At 46.9% G+C, this 24986-nt stretch overlaps 1 protein-coding gene across 3 annotated transcripts in view; it reads left to right on the forward strand.

Annotated features, from left to right (window-relative positions):
• Window positions 1-24986, forward strand: part of LOC138473370 (zinc finger protein 282-like) — a 391100-nt gene that overhangs the window by 62681 nt on the left and 303433 nt on the right. For all 3 annotated transcript variants that reach the window (XM_069612058.1, XM_069612059.1, XM_069612060.1), the window contains exon 3: window positions 8263-8373. In XM_069612058.1, the coding sequence (XP_069468159.1) occupies window positions 8263-8373 (111 nt within the window). The remainder of the gene's footprint in view (window positions 1-8262; window positions 8374-24986) is intronic.

The raw sequence follows: 24986 nt of genomic DNA on the forward strand, positions 1-24986 counted from the left end.
GGAGTGTCATTGGCTGCGGTCAGTATGACCCAAAGGACAATGATTTGTTATAGAGGAGACAGGCAGTTTTCAGTCTAAAGCAAAACTGCTTTCTTTTTCAGAGGATTCCCAGCCCGACGACTGGGAATATTCGTGAGCATGTGAATCCATGCTGGAGACATCCCAGTAGATCAATTCCAATGTAACTTCCTAAAGGAACATCTGGGAAAACAAAGAAGAAGCCAGCCCCGGTCCCCAGCTGATTAAAACAGGATCTCCTTATCATAGCCGGTGTCAAATGAGAGAGGAGATTACTGCAAAATACACAATCGCCCAGGTGAAGCACAGGGATCAAGATTGCGTAAACATCCCACATGACGGGGAATATTCGTGAGCTTGTGAATCCATGCCAGACCCCATGCTGGAGAACAGGAATTACAGGTAAGTAACTTGTTCCTTATCTCTAGCAGAAGCCGTGTGCCGTGGCTTTCCATGGACATTCAGTTTCTTTGGGGGACTTGTGTTGGTAGTAGAAGCAAATAACTAGTGACTTTTATAGGATGTTTTCAGGGCTGTGAGTGGGTGTTTGATGCAAACTGTACTTTTGAGAATTAATGTCCTGGGGATTCATTGTGAACGGGGCAAGGCCAATATCACTGTTTAGGTTCTTGTTGTGAAATAGACATAGGCCCTCATTCCGAGTATGGTGGTAATAATGGCGCTGTTTGCGCCATGACTGCCTCCCATACCGGTACCGACTCCGGTTTGGCTCAATGGAGACTTACCGGTCCATTCCGACCTTGCAGGGACCGGTAAGTCCCCATTTGCCAAACCATTCCCCATTCCCATTTGAGCCCCCATAGGGCTCAATGGGAATGGGGAGGGTGCAAATAACGGGCCGGTGTATGCCTAGCCTGTTATTTGCGCCCAAGTCCCTTAACGGGTCCCGTCCTTAACACCTGGTCAGACCAGGCGTTAAGGAAGGGACCCGCTAAGGGACCTCGTAGTAGGGCGGTAAGGGATTACCGGCACCGGTCTCCTTACCGGTGCCCGGTATCCATTACCGCCCCACTCGTAATGACCCCCATAGTCATAATACAGTTCTTAGCCAGCAAAGGTTACATTTTTATATCTTTATTGAAAGTTGGCTTAGGAATAATGTCAGGTTATCAGAAAGAATATAGTCCTTTCGAGGTTTCTCCAAATTTGACCCACTTCTGTCACAAGCTCAGAGTTCCTCACCACCCTCTGGCCTTTTTCCCAGGAGTGGCTACATTCAGTGACGGCTTGTGAGGGTCTTTTACCAGCCCCATGCTTATTTGCGGCAGACATCCTTCAGAGCCATCCACCAGACCTTTGGCTTTGCCAGAGAACCGTATGGTAATGTTAATTTGTATAGTGCCTATTGTATTGTATTGTATTGTATTGTTTATTTATTTATAGAGCGCGCCTGGCCGTTAAGCAACTGGGCGCTTGCAGTGAAATAAATCTTAGGTTACAGGATCATATATTACAGGCTCATATGTCGAGCATTACTTGCAAGGTGTTTTTACTTAGAAGATAGATATGTTACATTTATAAACGGGCAAGTGTTTGAAAGCGCTCAAGGAGGGAAGGAACACGGTGAAAAACAGTCTCTTAGAGCCCTTCAATTTCTGAGACGATAACGGTCTGCACAGGCCATTAAGTGAATATTATACATTTAACAGTTTAGATATAGCAAATCGGCCTGCCGGTGATTCTGCAGTTTTTTCAAGTGCACATTAAGGGGTGAAGTCAAGGGAAAACTGACAACTATCTTCAGGCAGGGCTGTATACAGATCGTGCAGTGCGGGAGGGCAAGGGAGGGGCAGGGGAACAAGTGCGCCCTGTCATTAGAGATTGGTGAAGTGCAGAGACAGAAGCTATCAAGGTTGTATTACAAGTGTGCTGGGGTGAAGCCTTGTGGCAAGTGCAGAAGGACTGGCAGGGGGGCCTGGGACCTGTGAGACTCTGAGGTACACCAGGCGGCGAGTCAGTAAGCTGTGTGGAAGGAGGGAGAGAAATAAGAGCAGAGAGCTAGGTTAGCAGGATAGGGTGAGAGAGAAGGAAGAGAAGAGGAAGGTCTTGAGGAGTTTCCGGAACTTAAGAATTTCAGGCTCAAGACGGAGGGTGGCAGGGAGCTGTTCCAGAGGGAGGCACCTGCTGAGGGTCTCCCTCCAAATCTCTGCCTGGAGAACCGGCTCATTCGAAGAAGGTTGGAGGTAGAAGAGCGGAGGGCTTGAGAGGGGCAGTATTTAGGAAGGCAACGTTGAAGGTAAGTAGGTCCCAGGCCCCAGAAAGCCTTGTGGACAATGCAAAGGGTCTTGAATTTGATCCTTGCAATCACGGGGGCCAGTAAAGGGATTTCAGCACCAGAGATGCGATCCCTGGGCTTGAGGTCAAGGATAAATCTTACGGTTCTGTTCTGGATGAGTTGAAGAGGGCGCAGGGCGGAAGCAGGGAGAATGAGGAAGGGGCTATTGCAGTAGTCCAGCCTGGAGAGAACTAGGGCTCTGGAGACAGTGAGATGCTGAGGGAAAGTGAGAAATGAGTGTCTCTAAGGAGGTGTACTTGATAGTTAGACTTTTTTTGAAACGTCAGAAATGTGAGAAGATAAGGAGAGAGTGGAGTCGAAGATGACCCCAAGGTTTTTGGCCTCAAAGGTGGGAGTAGGCACAGGGCCAAGGGAGGCCAGCCAGAGTGAAAGGGGGAAAGCGAGAGCAGGTGTCCCAATGCAAACAATCTCCGTTTTACTGGCATTGAGACAATGGTCGTTTGCAGCACACCATGACTGAATAGGGAACAAGTCTGGTATGAGTGAGGGGGGTAGGCGGCTGAGGGTAGCCTGAAGGATAGCTGTGTGTCATCCGCATAACACTGAAATTTAGAGGTGAAAGTATCAATCACACGTGCCAGGGCAGCCATGTAGACGTTGAAGAACCAGGAAGATACTTTAGAACCATGGAGGATGCTGCAGGTTCTGAGGGTGATAGTTGAGAGGAAGGCACCAACTTCGAACTGGGATTGGTGGTCGGAGAGAAAAGAGGTTAACCAAGCCAGAGCCTGACCTGTGATTCCCAGGGTGTCACGAAGCAGTGAGATCAGGATGTTGTGGTTAACCATGTCAAACGCAGAGGAAAGATCAAAGAGAATAAGGACAAAGGGAGTGTTGGTGTCAAGATCTGAGAGCAGGTCTTCACGGGTGTTCAGAAGAGCAGTTTATATGCCTCTGGATGCTCTAAAGCCAGACTGATGGTCATGGAAACGGCTGATTGATTTAATGTGGAGGTTTAGCTGAGAGATAGCCAGCTTCTCCAGGAGCTTGCCCAGGAAAGGAGTGATCGAGATTGGGTGGTAGTTTGATGGAATGGATGGGTCAGCAGAGGGTTTCTTGAGAAGAGGGTGCACAAGAGAGTGCTTGAGAGCAGTTGGGAAAACTGAAACTGCAGTGGAAAAGGGGAGGTTGCAAAGGTCGGCCAAGGCTGGTGTGAGGGAGTCAATGTTGTCCTAGATGGTTTTGGAGGGGCAGGGGTCAACTTGGATGAGGCCTTCATAGACCGGACTTGTCTGGCGACCTCATCAGGTGTGACGGGAGAGCGAGAGGAGAGTGGAAGTGTAGGTTGGGGCAGGGGGGGGGCACTGGTGCTGGTGTGTGCTGTGGTGTGGGGGGAAGGGAGTAGAGGATGTCTAGGCTTTTTGTGGTGAAGTGTGCTGCCAGGGCCGAGCAGAGGTCCTGGGTGGGAGTGACAGAGGAGGAGGCTGCTGCAGGATTGGCCAGTTCCTTGCAGACTTTGAAAAGTTTGTCCGTGTTGTTTGATGCCGCGGAGATGCAGACTTGAATAAAGACTCTTTTCTTGGAGCGGATGCAGTCGATATTGCCTTTGAAAGAGGCGGCAGGCCAGTTTCAAATGGTCCACCTGACTAGTTCCATTTCCGCTCAGCTGCCCTGCACTTGCGTTTTAGGGCAACCAGGTCGCAGTTATACCAAGAGTTGCACTTTTTGGAAGGCTTCAGTCGGACCCTCATGACTGGGGCAAGCATATCAAGGGTTTTGGAGATGGAGAGTTTAAGGGCAGTGAGGGCTGTATCAGGGTGGGAGTTAGCCACAGGACAGGGAGGAGGAGAGTAGGTGGAGGCAGAGGCAGCCACTGTCACTTTTATCATGGGTCTGGTGATCTTGAAGCCCACTGGCTGTGCCGGGTGAGTTGCTGTCAGAGGGGAGGAGAGCTTCCAGTGAGTTGATCGAAGAGTGGTCAGTCCAAGAGAGAGAGAGAGAGAGGTAGTGAGAGGGGTATGTCAGTGGAGATGAGAGCATCCAACGTGTGGCCCGCGGTGCGATGGGAGCCAGAGGGTAGAATAGAGAGGGATAAAAAGTTGTATAGGTTGCGGAAAGGTCCAGACAAGTCGGGAGAGTCAAGGTGGATGTTGAGGTCACCCAACAGGAGGATGTTAGGCAGAATTATATGCAGTACCCTTTAGGAACACCACACACAATTAGGACTACAAGTGACAGTACAAATTCACCTTTGGTACAAGCCTGTACTACACAGTAAAGTGGTAGCGATGGCTGAACAGCCAGACTTATCTCAAGAGTAAAGTGAATAGTATCAATAGTTACACAAAGGACAGCAATTACTATGATTCAAACTAACACTGACTAAAGGTTTTTGAGTAAAAGAATATACATTTATTTACATATCAGTTATTAAACATTTCACTATTATCAAGCAGTTGAAAAATCACAATTCTAATACACTACACCACACCCAATAGATTCTGGACAAGTTAGGCTCAATATGAAGTGTGAGCAAAATGGCACTCCAGCAATAAAAAGGGAGGGCAAGACAAAGTTAGACAGACGTTGAGCAGCACCAACAAGTAAGTAAGCAGGGCAATCTAAAAAAAGGAACTACAGTGAGGGAATCAAATTAAAGCGGCCAGGGCTAAAGTCAAGGGACCAATGTCTTTGCAGAGGATCACACAGTTCAGGCTAGTTCGCGGTTAAGTCTTTGCCAAGAGTTCAGAATGAAGTTGGTCGGACAAAAATTTACTTTAAAGAATAGAGAAGGACAAGCCCTCGGTTTGGCGAAAGATTTCACACACTTTCACCATGGCTGGATGAAACTAACAATTGGGTTTGAACAGTTTCTGAAATGAAGAAGGCTGTAGCGGAGGCAGACGTTCCTGGCAGGTCCTGCAGGCTCACGATTCCTGAATCGACTGCCGGACTGACAAGAAGGAGGAAGACTGGAGGGTCCTGCTCTGCCCAGGGAAGAAACCAGAAGCAGAGAAAAGCGACAAATAAAAGGTGCGCTCCTTTAAAACCCAAGCAGGGTCCGATCCTCCTAGCTATCCGGTTCACTGTAGCTCTGTACAGCAAATTCGACCAGAGGAGGGAGGCCTGGCTTGCAGTTTGGCGAACTGGTTGGTCTCACCAGCTCAAGGGGAGAAGATTCCTTGCAGATCTTCCCTGTCGTCGAAGTTTGACGATTCAGACCCGCAGCAGAGCTTCACCAGGAGGTTCAGTCATGGTAGAGGTCCTCTTCTGTCAGCTCCTCGTTGGTTCTTTTGTTCCAGTGGCGACTCTGCCTTTCCAGCCCCAGAGACCTGCTTTTTATGCAGTGTTCCCCCATTCACGCAGCCTGGCTGTCAATCACACAGCGGGGTGGCTGTCCCGCTGGGACAGTCACCACAGCCAATCATACCAGAGTGTGACATGGGTCTCTAAGGAGACCCTGTGCAGGGAGTCTGAAACCCCTCCCTCACATCCTGTCCCCCTCAGACATTCAGGCACCTAAGGAGGGCTTCTGTGCAGAAGCCCGCCAAAGGACGGTGAACAAAGGAACCAAATCTGGTTTGGCGCGCAGAGAAAAACACGAGAGACTTTTACAAAAAGAAATGGCGAATAAACCCAGCCGGAACCATATAAGAGAGCCTAAAACAATACCAAGGCTATTTAGAATAACCGCGGTAGGAAAAATAGGGTAGTTACCATTGCCACCAGCCAAGTCTTGATGAAAAGGGAGCAAAACAATGCTCCAAGAGAAACGGACAAAAAGGGCTAAGTATTAACCCTTTCCAGTAAGATGGTTTGTACTGGGTCTGTGGTTTTACAGAGGCTAATAAAATGAATGGCAACTTTATATGTTCTGGGAGAGTCTGAGTTCGGAAGTCTAAAGGACAACCCTTTGTCACTGCACTGAAGGTGCTGTGTAGCACACATAAAAAGATGATGCCGGTGGAATAGGTGAAGCTCCACAGTCTATGAAAACAAAAATGTTAAACACACAGCAAAACACATGTAAGAGTGGGGAAAAAAGGCTCACGCTCTTACCAGGTGAAAAACATAAATCTTAGAAATCCCGCAAAGCTGCTGAGGGACTCGGTAGGTAAAGGAAATTAGCCATTCTGGAGAATTCTCCCTAACAGAGGAGGAGGAAGAGAGTAGAGTAGGGAAGAGGCTAGGTCGGCCCATTCCGAGAGGAAGAGCGTGAGCTTTCTAGGAGGCCATGAAGAGAGAACAGTTAGGAGAGAGTCTGCAGACTAGGCACTCGAAAGAGGAGTAGTCTGAATAGGGATAATAGACACAGGTATCCATTCAGGGAAGATCAGTGCTACTCCAACACCCGCCTTCTTCATCCTGGGCGCAGAAAGGATTTTGTAGCCTTCAGGGAGAGGAGCCTCAAAGCTTGTGACAGAGCTGTTCGTGAACCAAGTTTCAGTGATGGCGAACACATCAAGATCCATGAGTTCGAGGAGGTTGCAGATATCAGTTGAGTGTTGAACAGCAGAGCGAGTGTTAAGGGTGGCCATGTGGAGTCGCTTGTCATCCTTAAAGGTCTTCCACAGGGGAACACATGGGACAATGCCCCCCCAGCCCCCCACGAGGGTGGCAAGAGGGCCAGAGAGATAGTGGATGGAGGAGGAGTCAAGGCCGACAAGGGTGCTGGGACAGAAGTGCAAGGCCCAGGCAACTGAACGGAGGAGGCGAAAGGTGTAGTGGGCAAGGGGGCCAGCATAGAGGAGGAGGAAGGCACAGTGGGCAAGTGAGCCTGGCCGGAGCTGGAGGTAGGATTAGAGAGGCGAGGGACGAGCTTATCAAAGGGGAGAAGGTTGAGTTGAGGTCCCTGAACCATGTTGGTTCAGTTGAAATAGACATTAATGATGACTCTGGAAATGGTGAAGAGGTCAAGGAGGATCTCCCAGTGAGTTCCACCATTAATGGGAGAAGAGGCGATAGGAGAGAGAAGACCGACCATCTAGCGAGTCCATAGGTCAGGTGAGTTTACGAAGAAGAGGATGTCAGCGACAGTCTCTCTGGCGGAAGCCTTGTCATGGGTGTCTGCAATAGGAAGGCCTAGGTTGGAGCTCAGGGTGTCCTTAAGTTTCTTCTGGACAGTTTTGGTGATTGGAGACTGATAGATGATCATGAAACAGTTGGAGAGGACAGGAAAGATAGATAGCGACATGGTAGGCAGAAGAGGGGGGGGGGGCACTTGCCAGGCTGAGCCCTAATGCACTTGAAGGAGGGGGTATAGGGTGGGGGGGTCAAGTAGCACAAACGGCTGCAAGCAAAAACAAAATCTGTTATCCAGCAGGGCAGGTGAACTGCAGCACACTAGACAGGCTAAATTCGACTTTACGACAGGGCAGCCTATCATTTCATCAGCCTCTTGGCTTGGTCAGGCAAGTACATTTCAGAAGAGTTCACTGATGCTTGGCTTTGCCCCACCATGCTGACTTCATTTGTGGCCTTTCAGCACTGCCTCATTCCATCATCCATCACTGATATGAAAGATTGCGTCTTGCCTCTCTCCACTATCTTGCTTACGGCCACTAAGAGTTATAATATTGTTTGTAGAATGATAAACTTGTTCTTGTTTTGCTTTTCTGTTTAGCTTCACAGTAAATGTTGCTTGCTTTCCTCCTATCCCGTTAAAGCATTGGCTGCCCTCTGTATGCCAAGCTCGTAGAATCTTTAATTCGGTATTGCTCTTTTTTCACTTCCTATATGCACTGCCTTCCGGGTGTCTATCGCGACATTACTCTAAATATGTATTGTGATACCAAGATTATTTTCACTCATTGTAATCCATCATGTGCCTGGGGTGGACCGCGCTTGTGTTCTTACTATGCTGCCAAATGATCTGGGCTGTGCTTTGGCTTTGATTATTACTGAGCCACTACGTAGTACAGTGCAATCATTCCTGTCCTCACATGCCTGAAAGTTGATTATTTGTTGTTTTCTGTTTACATTATCAGGTCCTCTTATCGCCACCACTGTCTCTTCATTACGAGCTAAAGAAAAAGAAGAACTCTACCCATTGGACAAACAGGACTCTGAGAGCAGACAAGGGGTTAATCGTTTACTAGGTGAGTAAGATGTGCATGAGGCACAACTTTACTGCCAAACACAACGTTTTGAGTTTGGCAGTAAGAGTAAAACAGGCTCTACTTCCAATAGCACCTGTTTTTACTGATCACCTGGTTATAAGTTAAATATTGCATCTAGAATAGAAAGGAATCTGCTGCCAGGTGAGACAAATGCTACAAGCATGAATAGAAGACCCTACATGGATGACTTGCACATTGTGACAAATCTAACAACACCATCACTGATTCCCTGAATGGAATCCTCTCCTACGGGGCCAGGGAAAGGCAGAAGCCACCGGACACTCATCCTGGGGGTGCTTATCTGCGGGAGGACCACATAGGGGAAGACAAACTCCAGGGAGGTAAGAGAATGTTAGATTTAAGCAACCCTTCAGTGGTAAATCCTCATAACACCCAAGGACTTCTACCACACGCCTGTATGGCTTGTTGTAATCAAAGCCAAGCGGGAACGAAGCAGCACCACAACAAATGCCAGATATGCAGTGTACCACTGGTAAGCTCAGGGAGAGCACATGGGTTATGTCGAATTCTGCATGCCGAGCCCAAACGGAGAAGGCCATGTAATTGATACAGACACAAATATTGCAAAATGCCTAGGTGAAGGCAATAGAATTGAGACAAATATTTCAAAAAAGCCAAAGGGAAGGCAATATCATTGATACGGACACGAACATTGCGAAAAGCCTAAGTGGAGAGAGTAGAATTGGCACAGAACCAAATGGTGTTAAAATCCCAAGTAAAGACAGTATAATTGATGCTAAACTTGCGAAGAAAGGGTCAATGGCCCAGTGCTGGAGAAGTGTTTCATGGGCACAAGAAAGAGTGAAAAGAAAGCGAAGAAGTCCTGGCAGGATAATGAACCAGGCAAACCGTGAGTCTGGGACTCGCACGCAAATCAGAAAGTTGTAACACCCTGGCAGGAGAGTAAACCAGGGGTGAAAAGGAAGTGTGCAAAGAGGGTTAATAACCCCACCTTCAAAGTATGGATCATTGATCAAAGGGAGGACCCACACCCCTTTGCAAGAATAAACTACAATACCCTGGCAGCAGAGTATAGCAGGCAGAAGAGAAGAATTGAATCAAGAAACCATAATGGTAGATGCAGAAAGGGAAGAGCCTTACCCCTTCGAGTGATGGAAGAAACAAGAGAAGTAATACAAGAGTTAAGGTCTGGCTGGAGAGTAAATTCGGGGTAAGAAGATAATTGAAGAAAACCTGAAGTTGTGGAGTAGTGACAAAAGGGGAAGCCGTACTCCTTGAGAGAGGAACAAGATCAAGAAAGAGAGAGAGACAGTAAATATCCCAAAGAACTGTGACATTGAAAGGAAACAGAGGGCTATGAAGGAAATCCCTGTTTCTTCTGAGTAACAAGAAGACCATTGAATCGGTGAAGATACGAAGGATTCAGGGGTGGAAACGTTCCCACTTTTCTCCCTTTTAAACTGTGAGATAAAGTGGATAAAAAGAATATTCAGTGAGAAAGTCATCTTGCAAAATATTGGAACATTATTCACTTTGCCAGAAGTGCCGGGCTAATTGTCAGAAACCATATCCCTTTAAGGAGAAGTGTAATTCAAAAGAATGGTATATTGTGGAGGAGATTCTAAGGATGAGCCTGCCCCCCTGGATAAATTGGCACTGTGATAACACAATATTTAAAACCACTAGAAGAAATTTAGGGGAAGGGAGAACCGCTTTCCTAGTCGAACATTATTCCTTTTTGTTTCTGCACTTTAGAACTTTGTTTGAAACCGCATGACTAAACTTGACGCTGGCGGTAGCCGTGCCAGTAATTATCGGCATTGCTGCCGCCGGAGTCGTTTTTTGCCGGCACCCAGCAATGGGGATGTACCGGGGCATTCCAGCCTTGGCGGACCCGGTACATTCTCATTGCCGGGTGCCAATAATGATTACTTCCCATTCCCATTTGAGCCACATAGGGCTCAATGGGAATGGGGAGGTTGGATGCACCGGCACCATTCGTGAATGAAGCCGGTGCATTCGACATGCTCTGCTCACGGGTGCCGGTACGCCCGCCAGGTCAGACCTGGCGGGCGAAAAGGCACCCGCCCGCAGAACTCATAGTTTGCCGGTCCAGTAGTAATGGCACCGGTAGCTTACCGGCGCCATTACTACCGGACCAGCAAACTTGTAATGAGGGCCAATAAGTTCATAGGTCAGAGAAATCCCTTTTCACCTTGTATTTAGTTTAGCACGTAAGGGTCAGTTTAGGCTTTTGGACACAGGACGAGGACGCATTATTTATTTAACATCCTGACACAGACGTTCCTTAGTTTTGTTGAGGGCGGGAAACCCCTTGTTGAGTTGGGGATAGGCAGGATTTTCCCAACCCCCTCTCATTATTATGGCAATAAAAGTCCATAACCAACATCTAACATGTGACTGGGCGTCTTTACGAGTCAACCGGTCCGGATGAAATGCAGGTTATTCCGGCTCTGGCAATTTTTCCTGTACGGGCTACTCTGAGTCTGCTTGTAGGGACAGTGAACCGGCAGGCCTGACCTGCTGGTAGTTCAGGCCGCTACCGGCGCATAACACCATCTCGATGTTCTATCAGCGTCTAGATGCCCTCTAGCTTGTTGCGTTATATACATTGGACAGGGAAACCATCGCCCACATCCTTCAGATGCAGCATCTGCATACGGACTGCCCTAGCCCCTTGGCATAGGCTGCTGGCAGCACTGCGGTTATTTGCTATGGGAGCTTTCCAGCACACCGCTGGACTGATACTTGGAATGTCACAGCCCACGGCCTCGGTAGTACTCGAACAGGCCCTCAATGCCCTCCCGACACAGGAACATCACTCTATCTCCTGCCCACCACACAAGCTGACATCAACCGTGCCAAAGCCAACATCAACACCATCCATTGTTGTATCCTGTGTCATAACGATGATCTCCCCTGGCAACGGAGCACATATACAGGAAAGGAAAGCAACAGTGCTCCCTCAATGTGCAGATAACCTTTAACGCTTCCTTGTTCATCACGCAACGCTGTGCTCCTTTCACTAGATCAACCCAAAAATCCATGATCCTGTGGAATAGCTCTCGTCCAGGGTTACATTTGGTCACGCAGCCAAACCCTGATCACATAGCTGCTACTCGTGTGACAGAGGACAATCATTTAGAACCACACACACCCCCTCCCATCACATCCCTACACGCTTTCCCCTCTTCACACTTCCACCCACTCCCCCCCCCCCCCCCCACCTCCTGCCATGGCTGCTGTGTACTGTAGCCGTGGATCTGTGGTGAACAGGTTGCAAATAAAAGCAAGATATTAAGCGTGTGAATGTATTCCTACAGTATTTGACCATTTTTATTGAACACATTGAGAGAAGCGTGACCCTTTGTGAATTCCTAATTATTGGTTTTAACATGTTGCTCTTGCAACACATGTAACACACACACAACAAATTGGAAACCTTCTCAATTGCATTTGATGCTGATTGAAGTAAACACAAGTCAACAGAAAATGACATATGGGAAGCTTTGGTGTAGCTGATGCGCTCTCTTACATCTAAAATAATGTTTTTCTGTGCAGAGACTGCAGAGCACAATACGAGTTCCAAGGGCAGGGTTCGCAATTTAGGGGAGATGGAAGCTATTTAGCTCCTGCTTCTAGCAGATTAGAGCCTGGTTAGGCTGGAACCAGCAGCTACTAGGAACTACTGGTGCTTTCCAAACATGTAAATGTGACAGTAACCATGAGTATTTGAGAATGTTAATAAAGAAGAATTAGAACACATGCAATGCACATTTAAACACAATGGTTCTTACAAACTGAATACAAAGTTAAAGGAGCATCTCTGGTAGCTCAAGGTTCCCCTGCAGTAGCTCCTGCCTACAGGGTGATGCCCGACACCCGGGAGCTGCTTTCAGCTCCTGCCTACAGGCTGATGCCCGACACCCAGGAGCTGGTTTCAGCTCCTGCCTACAGGGTGATGCCCGACACCCAGGAGCTGGTTTCAGCTCCTGCCTACAGGGTGATGCCGACACCCAGGGGCTGGTTTCAGCTCCTGCCTACAGGGTGATGCCGACACCCAGGGGCTGGTTTCAGCTCCTGCCTACAGGGGGGATGCCCGACACCCAGGGGCTGGTTTCAGCTCCTTCTCCTCGAATCTCAATTTTGAACCCTGAAGGATTTCAGTATATTCTTGTTTTGCATGATGAACAAATTTTATCTACCTTTTTGAAAAACACAGCAGAGCTATTTGTTAAACACAATCAGCATTTTGAGAAGCAGAAGCGTAAAAACAATGCATAGTGCCTTTATGCCCCCCATTTCCCACTCTGCCCCATTTTGCAGCATTAGTGAGATGGAGGCGTGGCACACAGAGGGGATACTAGCTCAGCCATGCAGTCTTCCTCCATTTTGTGAGTGTGTCTCATTGTTCACCTGCATGAGATTTCGGTTTTGCACCTGGTCAAGACCAGGAAGATTCAATTGAAATCCATTATGTAATGACTCTGAGGATACCGTCCCTTATCCCCTAGGCGAAGACTTCCCCATGGGGCCAGTGCAGTGCATCCACAGTACAAAAGTCCCCCCGGCGGGGGGTGCACTGGGGCAGGATCACATGGGAGAGGAAGCCCCTTATGGGATTAGGGACGACCATTCCCTGAGAACGCGGTATACCTCCGCTTTGTTAGACCCTCCGTCTTCTTCCCAGCCTAACTCTCCTTCCCTCTGCGCAACTAGTGCCAATATATTTTATTGTGAAGGCAGCCAACCTATTATGCTAGAGTTGACTTAAGCACCAGAAAACATATTGTGCTTTCCATATAGTTCCAATACAGGTACTGTGAAGCTGATGCCCAGGAGTATGAAGATCACTCAAGTGAACGGTCTAGTCTTTCACAGCATTTGATTGGTCAAAGGAAATGGAAAATAGCAGAGGGAAAGCAAGATGGAGAGAGCTGTCATCTGAGGCAGAAACCCAGCAGACGCCAACCCGGCAAGCAAGGAAGCGTACCACGAGACACTCTGCACAGAGGCGAACAGAAGCACAAAGGTAGTCCAGTAAGAAGGAGCTACTTTGTCTGCTTTCCAAGCATCCCGCCAGGCATCCCAAAGTCTGGGGCGCTGCTGGAAAGAAGAACTGTGGGCCAAGAAGGAACCAGTGACTGGTGGAGCAACCGCTGACAAGGAGAAGAGATGCCCGACCGTGGCTGGAGATGGAAAGCACAGACTGAGAAAGGAGGAGTGACCGGCAGAGCCACTGCTGACTCGAGAGAGCAACCGAATGCTACCGGGGCCCCTTAGTTGAGCACCACTCGGAACGATGCGAACCACTCAAACGGGTACGCAGTCAGACTGAGAGGTACTAGAGGTCCGAGACGGGAATCGGGGAACAACTGCAGAAGCAAGATGAGAGGGACTTGGTCCCTGGGAATAACAGAAAGATAAACAAACAAGTATATGCATGGCAGGAGAGTAAACCAAACAGGCCAGAAACATTATTTTGAGTCTGGGACCCACACCCGTATGAGATCTTGAGAATAAGAGGGTCTGGAACCTGTGAGAAAGCGGAAGGTGTCTCACCCACTAGTCCCCGGGGATCTGTCATCCAGGTGGCCAGGAGACGGCCATTGCTTTTGGATCCAATTCCTGGGGGTGGACCAGTGTGGGTGGATCACCTGGGTGATCCTCCCCAGTAGGTTATTTAGGAACTCTACCTCCCCACTTTTACAACACAAACACTTTCTCACGGACAGCGCGCTATAAGAAAAAACAGACTAACACCCGAGCCGTGCACCTGACATGTCCCACACTTGACTTCCATCACACTTCCCCACACAGATAAAAGGTGGAGCACAAGAGCACACTCCGAGCAAGGCAAAGCACACAAGGAAACAGCAGTTTTGAGACAGCAGTTGAGCACGAGGGGAAAGACGGCAAAACTGAAGAGTATCGCAAGGAGGGAAATTCGCTTGACCCTTTTGACAAGGAACAATTACTTTCCAGAGACCTCGAGAATAGAACGCGTAAGACCAGGAAACCAGGCGGAAGAATTCTGCATTGTTTGTTTGTTTATTCATTTATATTGCGCACCAGACCCGAGGGTCTGAGGGCGCAGAAACATCAAGGTTATTCTCTGCTTGGTTACAATGAATTCTGTACAGTAATTACAATAGGTACAGAGGTAATACAGTTATGAAGGATACAGTAAAAATAGGTTATAAGTATACATATTTACAGGATTTGCACAGGATTTACACAGTAATTAGACAATTGTGAGTTTGTGTAGTTTGACAGTTATTAGTCGTTGTTCTTTAACCACTGAATATAGTTGCGTCTAAAGTGGGGATATGTTTGAGGTGTCCCTAGAGAGGGTGGTAGAGAGTTCCAGTGTTGAGCTGCTTTCACCTGGAAGCTGTTGCTGCCCATTTTGGTTTGTTTGAACCTGGGAACTGTGAGCAGGTTAGCATTGGTAGTTCTGGTGGGACTGTTAGGGGTGTATCTTATTCTGTCAGCTAGGTAGCGGGGGGCAGCATTGTTGAGACATTTGTGGTTTAGAAATGTGTTCTCTTTTGGGGATGCAGAGACTGCTCTAAGAGCATTATTTTGCAGGGTCTGGATCTTATTGGTAATCTGTTTATTGGCTCCTACATCAAGGGCGCTACAGTAGTCCAATTTCGAGAGCACAAGGACTCTGGCTAGAGTAATGCAGTTCTGTGTTGATAGTAAGGGTTTGGCTGTTCATATAAGCTTACAAGTGTTTGCTGTGGAAGAGGCCTTGGAACCAACCTGTTTGTGGAAGGAGAGGGAGGAGTCTAGGTAGATTCCTAGGGTTTTCACTTCCATAGCTACCTTGATGGGATTGCCGTCAATAGTGAAGCTAGTGTAGTTGTGGTCCAATTTATTTAGATTGGCGGTGGAGCCGAGGATAATGAGTTTAGTCTTGTCATCATTCAGGCATAGACTGAGTGAGGCCATCCATGCCTGGATGATGAGGTACACCTTGTTCACCAAGGCAAAATCCTTATTGTAAACTCCCATCAACGGGATGAGGATCTGGGTATCATCGGCGTAATTAGTGTAGGTGATACCCAGACAGTCAAGATCATCAAACAGGGGCTTCGTGAACACGTTGTACAAAGTGGGGGAGACGCATGAGCGCTGAGGGGCCCTGCATGTGATGGGGATAGGGTCAGCGGTGGAAAAAACACGCATGGATCTATTACTCGGGAACGACTCAATCCAGCCGATGGCTTCTTGTGAGAAGTGTGCAGCCGAGTCCAGGTGGTTGCATAGGATTTTGTGATCTACTAAATCGAATGCTGCAGAGAGTTCTAGAAGAAGCAATAAGGCAGTTTTCCCATTGTCTCTCAGAGTGTCGATTTGGACCTTGAGATCAATAAGAGCAGTTTCTGTCCCATGTTGGGGTCTAAAGCCTGATTGCCGGATTCCCAGGAGATGATTTTGCTCAAGGAATTTTTGAATTTGTTGAAAGGCTGTCTTATCGAATATTTTGAGCAAAAAGGGGACGGTGGTGATGGGTCTGTAGTTGGTGGGAATAGAGGGGTCTAAGGAAGGTTTTTTGAGAAGAGGGAGGACCCAAGATTCTTTGAGATTATTGGGTATGGGACCTGATGAGAAGGAGGGGTTAATGAGTTTGGTAATAAATGGTGAGAGGTCTCTTGCCGCATCTTTGATGATTTGTGAAGGGCATGGGTCGCCCTGGCAATTTGACGGTTTGAGGCTGAGTATGATTTTTCCACTTCTAGCGTAGAAACTTTGGAGAAGCTGAAACAGGTAGGATGGTTGGGTGTAGGGTTCTGGGGTATGGGGCGTTGGGGCGTGAAAGTGGCATTGGTGGAATTAGTTAGAGATTCTTTTTTGTTATTGATTTTGATTTGAAGGCCTGCGACTTTGTTGGAAAGGGCGTTTTGGACACTCGTGCACCATTCTTTCTTTCACACAGGTGTCTGGGATTAGAACCAGCGTTTCCAACTCTTTGATAATAGTAAACAGTTCTTTAGTGTGAGAGATACTCAGGGCCCTCCCACGTCTGTAATCAAGGCAGGGAGAATCACCAGCCGCCGTGGTACCTTCCCTGGCTCCAAGAACAAACAAAGTGGCATCAGTGATGTCAACAAAGCCAGTGAGTTGGGAGACCCATACAATTCCGGTCTGTTGCGAGCGTCGGAACAAACATTGTTAAAATGTGTGTGATAAGAGACAGGAGTGAAGTTAAACTGCCGAAGAGTGATTGAACTATAAAGCAAGCTACAATACCTTTGACGGAATGATCCGACACCGCATGGGTGCTGTGAGAAACCTGAGGGTATTCTCCCAAGTAGACCTCAGGAATCCCTCATTAAGGTGGCCAGGGAAGGGCTGGCACTCACAGATCCCAACCCTGGGGGTGGACGAGTGAGAGAGGATCACCTGGGTAGAGGAACCCAGGTGTGTGCTGGGGGGAAGTGCCCCAGGTGAGACGCGGTATAGCACCAGACAGGAAGAAGGAGAGTAGGATGAGATTGTTAAGATCTTTATAGGTTATAATACATATGCCTCGCTTCCTCCCAATAGAATTCTCCTGCCTAGAGCCAACAGGCTCTTGCTTTTCCTTTGCATGCCACTGTAGCCACCCTGGCAGCCTGTCCTTCTACCTGTCTATTATATTATATACTTCTTTGTATACATTATGTAACCAAGCTTAAGTTGTCTCGACTTCTGCTGCGCCCGGCTACCTAATGGGTTTGGCGCGCATTATCAAAAAAATAAACAAACAAACACCTCCTCCATACATAACCAATCCTCATGTCCCAACCCGGTTGCACCCAAAACGTATATATCCTCGAATCCCTGTTTCCTATCCGGATGCTCCCAATAATTCTTCTCCTTTTTATCTTCCGAACTCCCAATCTGCTTTGACAGCACACTACCATTCCCACAATTCCCCCTATTCAGGTCACGCTAAGAATTCCGGTCATTCTCGCCTGTTTCATAAACCCCACCATTCCCACCCTTCCAAAAATACCTTTTCTCCATCGTACCCCGTAGGATAGTCAAAAATCCTACCACCCTCTTTTTCTGACACAAACACTTGCTTGCACGGTAACCGAGAAGGGGCTAATGTTAAAACTGTTTACCTGACATGTCCTGACACAAGGGTCAGGCAGAGTCAGGCAGTTAACCAGAATCACACACACCGGACAGCCCTCTCTCATCCCCACAGTGATAAAAGGTGGAGGACCATGACAAGCAAGGCAGACCGCACGATGTAAGAGCTAAATCAGTTCAAGAGGAAGCGTAAGATGTATACCGAGAGGGTGACGAGGAGAGAAGCGACCTTGCCCTTTCCGACCAAGGCCTGTGAAATCTCTGCAGAAGGAATCATAAGACCGGGAACAATATCCAGCGTGTGTTGAAGCAGATGTCTATAGAGGCTGGTCTCCGTGGCACCAACCTTGACTTGAAGAGAAAGAAAGGCAAGCGGCTCATCACAGCCGGTCAGTCGAGGGGAGTGTTGATAAGAAACTGAACTGTGTTGAGGTAAAAATAGCCAACGGCTAATTTGAGCTTTAGGGAAGCTGAAAGATATTATTGATGAAAAAGGGGGAAATCCAGCAACGGAGGAGTCCGGCACCACGTGGGTGCTCAGGCAGAAAACTCTGGGCGATTACACAATGGTAGAATCTACCGTAAACCGGGAGCCCTTGGGAAAACACAAGAAGAGGTCAAAGTGTTCATACAGGGGTCTTGTAAAATCCTCTGTACTGTTGAGTCTTTGACCGACAGATGATTGTGAAGCTAAGGGAAGTGAGTTCTGTTTGGTAAAACGAGTGCATGAACATTGTGTAGCTGGCAAGAGTGAACCCGGCGGAGGGATGCTGATGAAAAGCGATGAAGCCTAAAGTCCCAATGGTGAGTGTGTTGACAAGAGTGGACCCGTTTGAAGGATGTCCACGGTGTATTTTTTGATAAGACATTAAGACTCGAGAAAGTGAGAAAAGACATAGTGAACCCGAAAGAGGGAGGCTGACATCTGAAAGGGGTCCGAGCCCAAAGGCGGGAGATCCAGGGGTGGAAAGTTAACACCCAAAGTTTATTGAAAAAGGAACTGTTTAGTGGATTTGTTGAATACGATGTGAGAAGGGTCTATGCCGTAAGAGGGTGTGAAGCCATCACCCAAACTATATGTGGAACTGAACTTTGTGTTTGTTTCTTGGATACATCAGGCCTCGAAGGAAAGACTTTTTTTTATTGAAAAGAGACTTAGCCATCGGAGAACCTGATAGCTGGTACCGAACTGTTAGCTCGTGCTGGGAATGCTAGAGTGTGTGCTGTGCTCAGGAATCCACCTTGTCCCGTGCTCAAAACCTGGGGACGGGAGACCCCTGTCAATCACATCCTGACTTATTATTTGTGAACACTTCTTTCTTTATTGGAAACCCTATCCCACACTCTTTCTGTAATTAGTTTTATGGTTTTGGCAATAGATTTCTTTAGCATAGGCCTTTTTATTTTGACACAACACCACAAGGGCTGCCTTATTTTTCATTTGATGGTCGAAGCTTGCTCCCATCTTAGATTTAGGTTTAGATTAGGCGTTTATTGCACCCACTTTTGCAGTTTAATAAACACCTTGAACTGTGTTCACTTATGTCTGTCTTTACTGTTGCCACCATGAGCTCCTTACAGTGCTCAATTGAAGGTCTCTGTAAGGCAGCCAGCTGAGAAGTAAATGGAGTAGAATGTAGTCTGAGCCCGGCGGAGGGAGACAAATTAAAAGGGAACAAATAAATGTGAATCGAAGTGGTCCTGCGACGGGTCAAGCTAAATTCAGCGCACAGTTGAAAGTCTTCGATTTTGATCAAACAGAGAAAATTAGGAAAAGTGTGTGAATTTGGTCCGAACTCGGCAGAGGGAGACAGTTGAAGGTTTTGTGTTAAAGTGGGTCTGAGCCTGGTGGAGGGGGGACCCAGGGTGACTCGAAATTCACCCGAGAATTTGTAAATGTGAAATCTATTTGAAAAAGGAACTTTGATGTTTGTCATGCTTCATCAGGCCCTCCGAAATAAGAGAATTTGAATGGCAAAGAGACTTTGGCACAGAAGGCCTTGATGTGGAAGTTTTTAACTGCATCCTTGTGCTAGAGAAGCCAGAGACTGTGCTAAACTCAAGTGTGCCACCTTGTCCCGTGCTGAAAACATGGGAATGGAAGCAAATGGCTTGAATATCCTGACATATCATTTCTTGAACACTTCTTTTGCATAAACATTGTTTCCTACACTATTTGTATTTAGAAGTAAGGATTGACAATAGGTTTATTAATATAGTCCCTTTTATTTTGACAACAGACCACTAGGACTGCGTTATTATTATTTGATGGTTATAGCTTGCTCCCAGATTTAGATTTAGGATTAGATGGGCGTTTTTCCAAACCTAATTGAAGTGCAATAAACACCCTTGAACTATGGTCACTTGTGTCTGTCTTACTGTTTGATACCATGCCTTCCTTACGGATCCTGAAAGCAAAGGAGACAAAGAAGAATGAACCAACTGCTTGGCAGGAGAGTACACCAAGCTGTTATAATTCATCCGTTGCAAGTCTGGGACTCCCACCCATATGAAGGCCTAAAGGTATTGGGAAGAACATTCAAGAAAGTACAGGGTCTGGGGCCCAAGAAGAGGAAATCCGTTATAATTTCCTGGGATATATTTGTCAGAAGAGTTAACCAGACAAAAACCCAGAAGGGGAGACAAGCTCCAAGTAGGATAAGACGAAATCCAGGGGAAAGGAGCTAATTCCTAAACGTTGGAATATTACATTGTAGAAAAGAAACCTTTGTTTTGTTTGACAACCCGACACATTGGGAACTTTCTGTTGACAAGAACTGTCTTCATCACTTCTGAATGTAGCATCCTTGCACATTAGATTTGAGTTACTATTGTTGGGCTCAGAAGTAGGGTTTTTGGACCCGACCGTGACTATTTATTTGACATCTGGACATTTTCATTAAATATCTTTGACCCCTCTTAGCTTTAGGCGTAGAGAGACTGTTTTTCCAACCTTTTTACTAGTTAATGAAAGTTTATAACCAAAACTATGGGGTCATTAGGAGTTTGGAGGTAGCCATGGTATTATTAGTGCCATGGCTGCCTCCAAACTTGTGTCCGGGTTCCTTGAATGGGGACTTACCGGGTCATTCCAACCTTGGAGGACCCGGTAAGTCCCCATTCAAAATACCATCCCCATTTGAGCCTCTATAGGGCTCAATGGGGAGGGAGCTAATAATGGGCCCGTTATTAGCAGGCCTGTTATTAGCTCCCTGGTCCCTTTAGAGGCTCTCGCTAAGGGACCTCGTAATGCGGCGGTAAGAGGTTAACGGCACCAACATCCTTACTGCCGCACTCGTAATGAGGCCCTATGTCACCTTTGTGTCTGAGCCTTACCTCTGCACCCTTACAATTAGTAAGCACAGCCAGAAAAGCATATCTGCGGGGAGGGTGGAGGTTTACTTTTCAACTCAACAGCGTGGAAAATGGAAACAGTATAAGCGAGTTCACATTCCTACAGGGGACCCCACTGCAAGTAAGTCCTAAAGTAGGCGGTGCCATGCATGCAATTCACATTTCTTATAAAATGACACCAAATGTGCATTTGTTGACTAGTTCCTATTTGAAGCAATCCACGTTAACCTGAAATTTGGCAATCTGCCAACTTCTTAATCTGACAACATGGAGAAAACAAAAGGTATCACAATTATGAAACATATATTTATTTGCTAGAATTGTAATGAGGAGAGCGTCTTTAGCCCTTATCCGAATTGTGTGAAAACATTTTTGCACAACCAATGTTATCCCATGCAAAACCTTTCCCACTGCTTTGAGATAGGATAATGAAATAAGATGTGTAAAGACCATACTTCTTGGATGCATTGGCAAGATTGTTGACTTTGTGTACACATTTCATTTTGTGAAAATCAATGTGATCCTAAGATAAACACATCCTCCTCTTAACAGCTTCTGATCAAAATGGGGCATTGAAATGACAACAGCAACAAGTCAGCACAGGTTGGTAAGGAAAAGGAAAAACCACCCTCAAGTCATGATTGGCTGTCAAGGAAATGAGGGTGGCTCAGATGGTGCTGATGGGTTGGCATGTACACCGTTTAATTAGCTGCCCAGGAGAGCAGCGTGACACAGAACGGAAACAGCACTACTATCCATCTGGGACAACCTCAAAACTAATGCAGACTCAAACACTACCTCAGCCCTTATTCTGCTCGACCTCTCCGCAGCCTTTGACTCAGTTAGTCACGACCCCCTGACCAAAAGACTAGAAAACATAGGCATAACAGACACAGCATTACGGTGGACCAAATCATACCTAACAGACAGAACAGAAACCGAATGGCTAAAACCTTTCAAATCCACTCCACGAGTTAACGACTGTGGAGTACCGCAAGGATCCTCACTATCTCCACTATATTTCAACATCTACCAGACTCCGGTCATCAGAATCTTCAGAAAATACAACATTACATGTTACAACTACGCAGATGACACTCAGATCATCTACAAAATCAAAGACACCGATGCCGACCATTGAACCCTTACCGACTGTCTAAAAGAAGTCTTCGACTGGATGGATGCCAACAACCTGAAAATCAACCCAGGAAAGACAGAAATCATGATCGTATCCAAAGACCAAGAGAACGAAACCACCTACGGAAATGGGAAACGCACCAACACCATTGAAGGTAGTAAAAAATCTGGGAGTCCTAATGGACAACAACCTAACCCTGGAGCCACAAATAAATGCAACAGTGAAGAAATGCTTTTTCCTCCTCCACACGGCAAGAAGAATTCTACCTTTCCTCTCCTTCGCACACACAACACTCACTATCGTCGCCCTAATCATGTCTAAAATAGACTATGCAAACATCCTCTACCTCGGAATACCTGAATACCTCCTGAAGAAAATGCAACAGAACCAAAATGCAGCAGCAAGACTACTCCTCAAACTATCCAGAAGAGATTGCATCACTCCAGCCCTAAAAACCCTACACTGGCTCCCAGTTAAACATCGCATCACCTTCAAAACAATGTGCATAACGCACAGGGCAATCGGTGGACAAGGAGCAGAATTCCTACAAAAGTAAATAACAGTCTACAAACAAACGAGACCCCTCCGATCGAGCAACGAAATCCGCCTGGAACTGAAACCATACCTCAAGAAAAAACTTGGAGGCACCTCCTTCTACCACTTAGCCGCAAAAACCTGGAACAACATCCCAAAGGAAATAAGAAACACTGAAGATCACCTAAAATTCAGGAAATCACTAAAAACCTGGCTCTACAACACCACAGACTAAACCTGAAAAACGAAACTGGTAAAAAGGATAACTAAACAGAAAAGACACAGACATCCCTGACCGGGGAGAGTAAAGCCCACGGCAGCTGGACGGGTGACATCGGATAGACAGGAACACAGGCGGCACACACGGAGACTGAGTCAACTAACCCAGACAATCCCACCAACTCTATCGCCCGCCCCGTAATTTAATTACCGCCAGGTACCACGTTGGTGTGGAATTATCGAGACATTGACAATCCCCCCACTACCTGAGAGGTTGTCATTAGCAGATGCACTGGCAACTAGAGTCTAAATGGAGGATAAGGGGAGCCAGGAGAGAGCATGTTAGAGGTGGGGGCCCAGAGGAGTAAGGAACCTGTAGGCCAGTCAGACCCAGATCATGACAGAGCCGCAACAGGGGAGACTAAGCAAGCCGAGCGCTTCAATTCAGGATAGAGACGCAAATTAACCAACCCTACTAACAACTTCCCTTTCTGCATACACCTCTAAAACTCCAAACCAAACACAACCAAAACCTACAGCACAACAAACCGCACAAACTTCACTACATAGCAACAACAAAACAAAAACACACATAGGGCCTCATTACACGGATGGCGGTAAGGATTTACTGGTACCGGTAAAATACCGGTACCGGCAAATCCTTACCGCCTTACTACGAGGTCCCTTTGCGGGTTGGGGGATTTAACGCCTGCTTTTTGCAGGCGTTAAAAACCAACCCGCAAAGGGACCCAGGGAGCTAATTACGGTACTGCATTTTGCGGTACTGTAATTAGCGCCTTCCCCATTCCCATTGAGCCCAATGGGCCAAAAATGGGCATGGGGAAGGGCAATGGTGGAAGGGGGAATTACTGCCCCACCAACCTTGGAATGGGGCGGTAATTCCCCTTTCCGCCAAGGCGGTGCCAGTATTTTACCGGCATGAACCATGGCGCTAATAGCGCCATGGTTCTCCGCCATCCGTGTAATGAGGCCCATAGCCTTGTACAACAGTACATGACGACTACCGGCCGCAAACACCCGAGGCCCAGCCAACGGACCCACCGGGCTGAGGCCGCCAACAGCACATCACTGCTCTCTTGCATTTTTCCTGCTTCCTCCCACTAACTCAACCCCCCCTCTCCCTTTTCAGAGCCGCCAGAGCGCCAAGGGACCACTACGGTGGTGATAGTGCGCGGTACAAATGTCCTCTAACATTAACAGACCACTGAAAAACAGAGGCAGCTGGTGGCTACATTCCTGAGAATCCAGGCGTGGCAAAACGTGGACGCCTAGCTGATTCACAAAGCTGAACTGTCTGTGAAAGAGAAAGGAAGCAGCTAATTTAAGAGCATCTGTCTATTACCCTAAAGCTGGCAGTTTGTCATTTATTTCACATTTGTGTGCATGCTTTAATAAGTTGGAGGCAAAAACCACAAGGCTGAACTGCTTTGATGAGAAGCAACCCGATTTAAAATGCCTTCTCCAGGACAGAATCAATCTGGTAATCGGCCTAAAACTTGTCACTTGCAATTTATTTTGCTTGATTCTAATTTTTGGGAATTTCAGTATTTTGGGGGCAGAAATTAGCCAATTCTACCCATTTTCTCAACATATTTGTTCTTTTCCATGGTTGCAACATTAAGGTACACCATGAGATATTTTTGTTAGGTAGCCTTTCAACTATCCCTTTGTTGGTTGCACACAGAGTTTATCATGCCACTGAGTTTTGGCACAGTGCATTAATATCCGCCTGTGCTCTCCCCCGTTTTTCTTTGGTTAGGATAAGTGGATCCATCGGTACTGGGGGCAGAAGAGAGGAATCCTTGCAGGCGATTTACAATGGTTGACGTGTAATTATTAAACCATGGCTTTATGTCACTGTAAGATTCCCTGAGGACATGTGACAGAGATTTGTAACCCTTTCCATTTAACAGGGTTTTCAAGGGTTTGTATAATTCCCCCCTATCTCCCCAATCCTGACAGCACTACTGTGAGTATCATTTTAAGTTTTATTGTTCCACGATTTCGATCACTACAAATGTTGCTGATTGGTTGCTTGTGCATACCAGAAGTGATTAGAAGTGTAGAATGCTAGAAAACTCCATTATCACTAATAATCGGTAACTGCATATTGTTTGAATATACTATTTCTAATTCTCATATATTATCACTACAACAGAATAAATATACTTAACTACTAAACTTACTCGTGCAATGATGTCCGAGTTCCTTATATCTTTTTTCTTTAAACTGA

Source organism: Ambystoma mexicanum, chromosome 8 (assembly GCF_040938575.1).
Source record: "Ambystoma mexicanum isolate Mex_15411 chromosome 8, UKY_AmexF1_1, whole genome shotgun sequence".
Taxonomy (NCBI): domain Eukaryota; kingdom Metazoa; phylum Chordata; class Amphibia; order Caudata; family Ambystomatidae; genus Ambystoma; species Ambystoma mexicanum.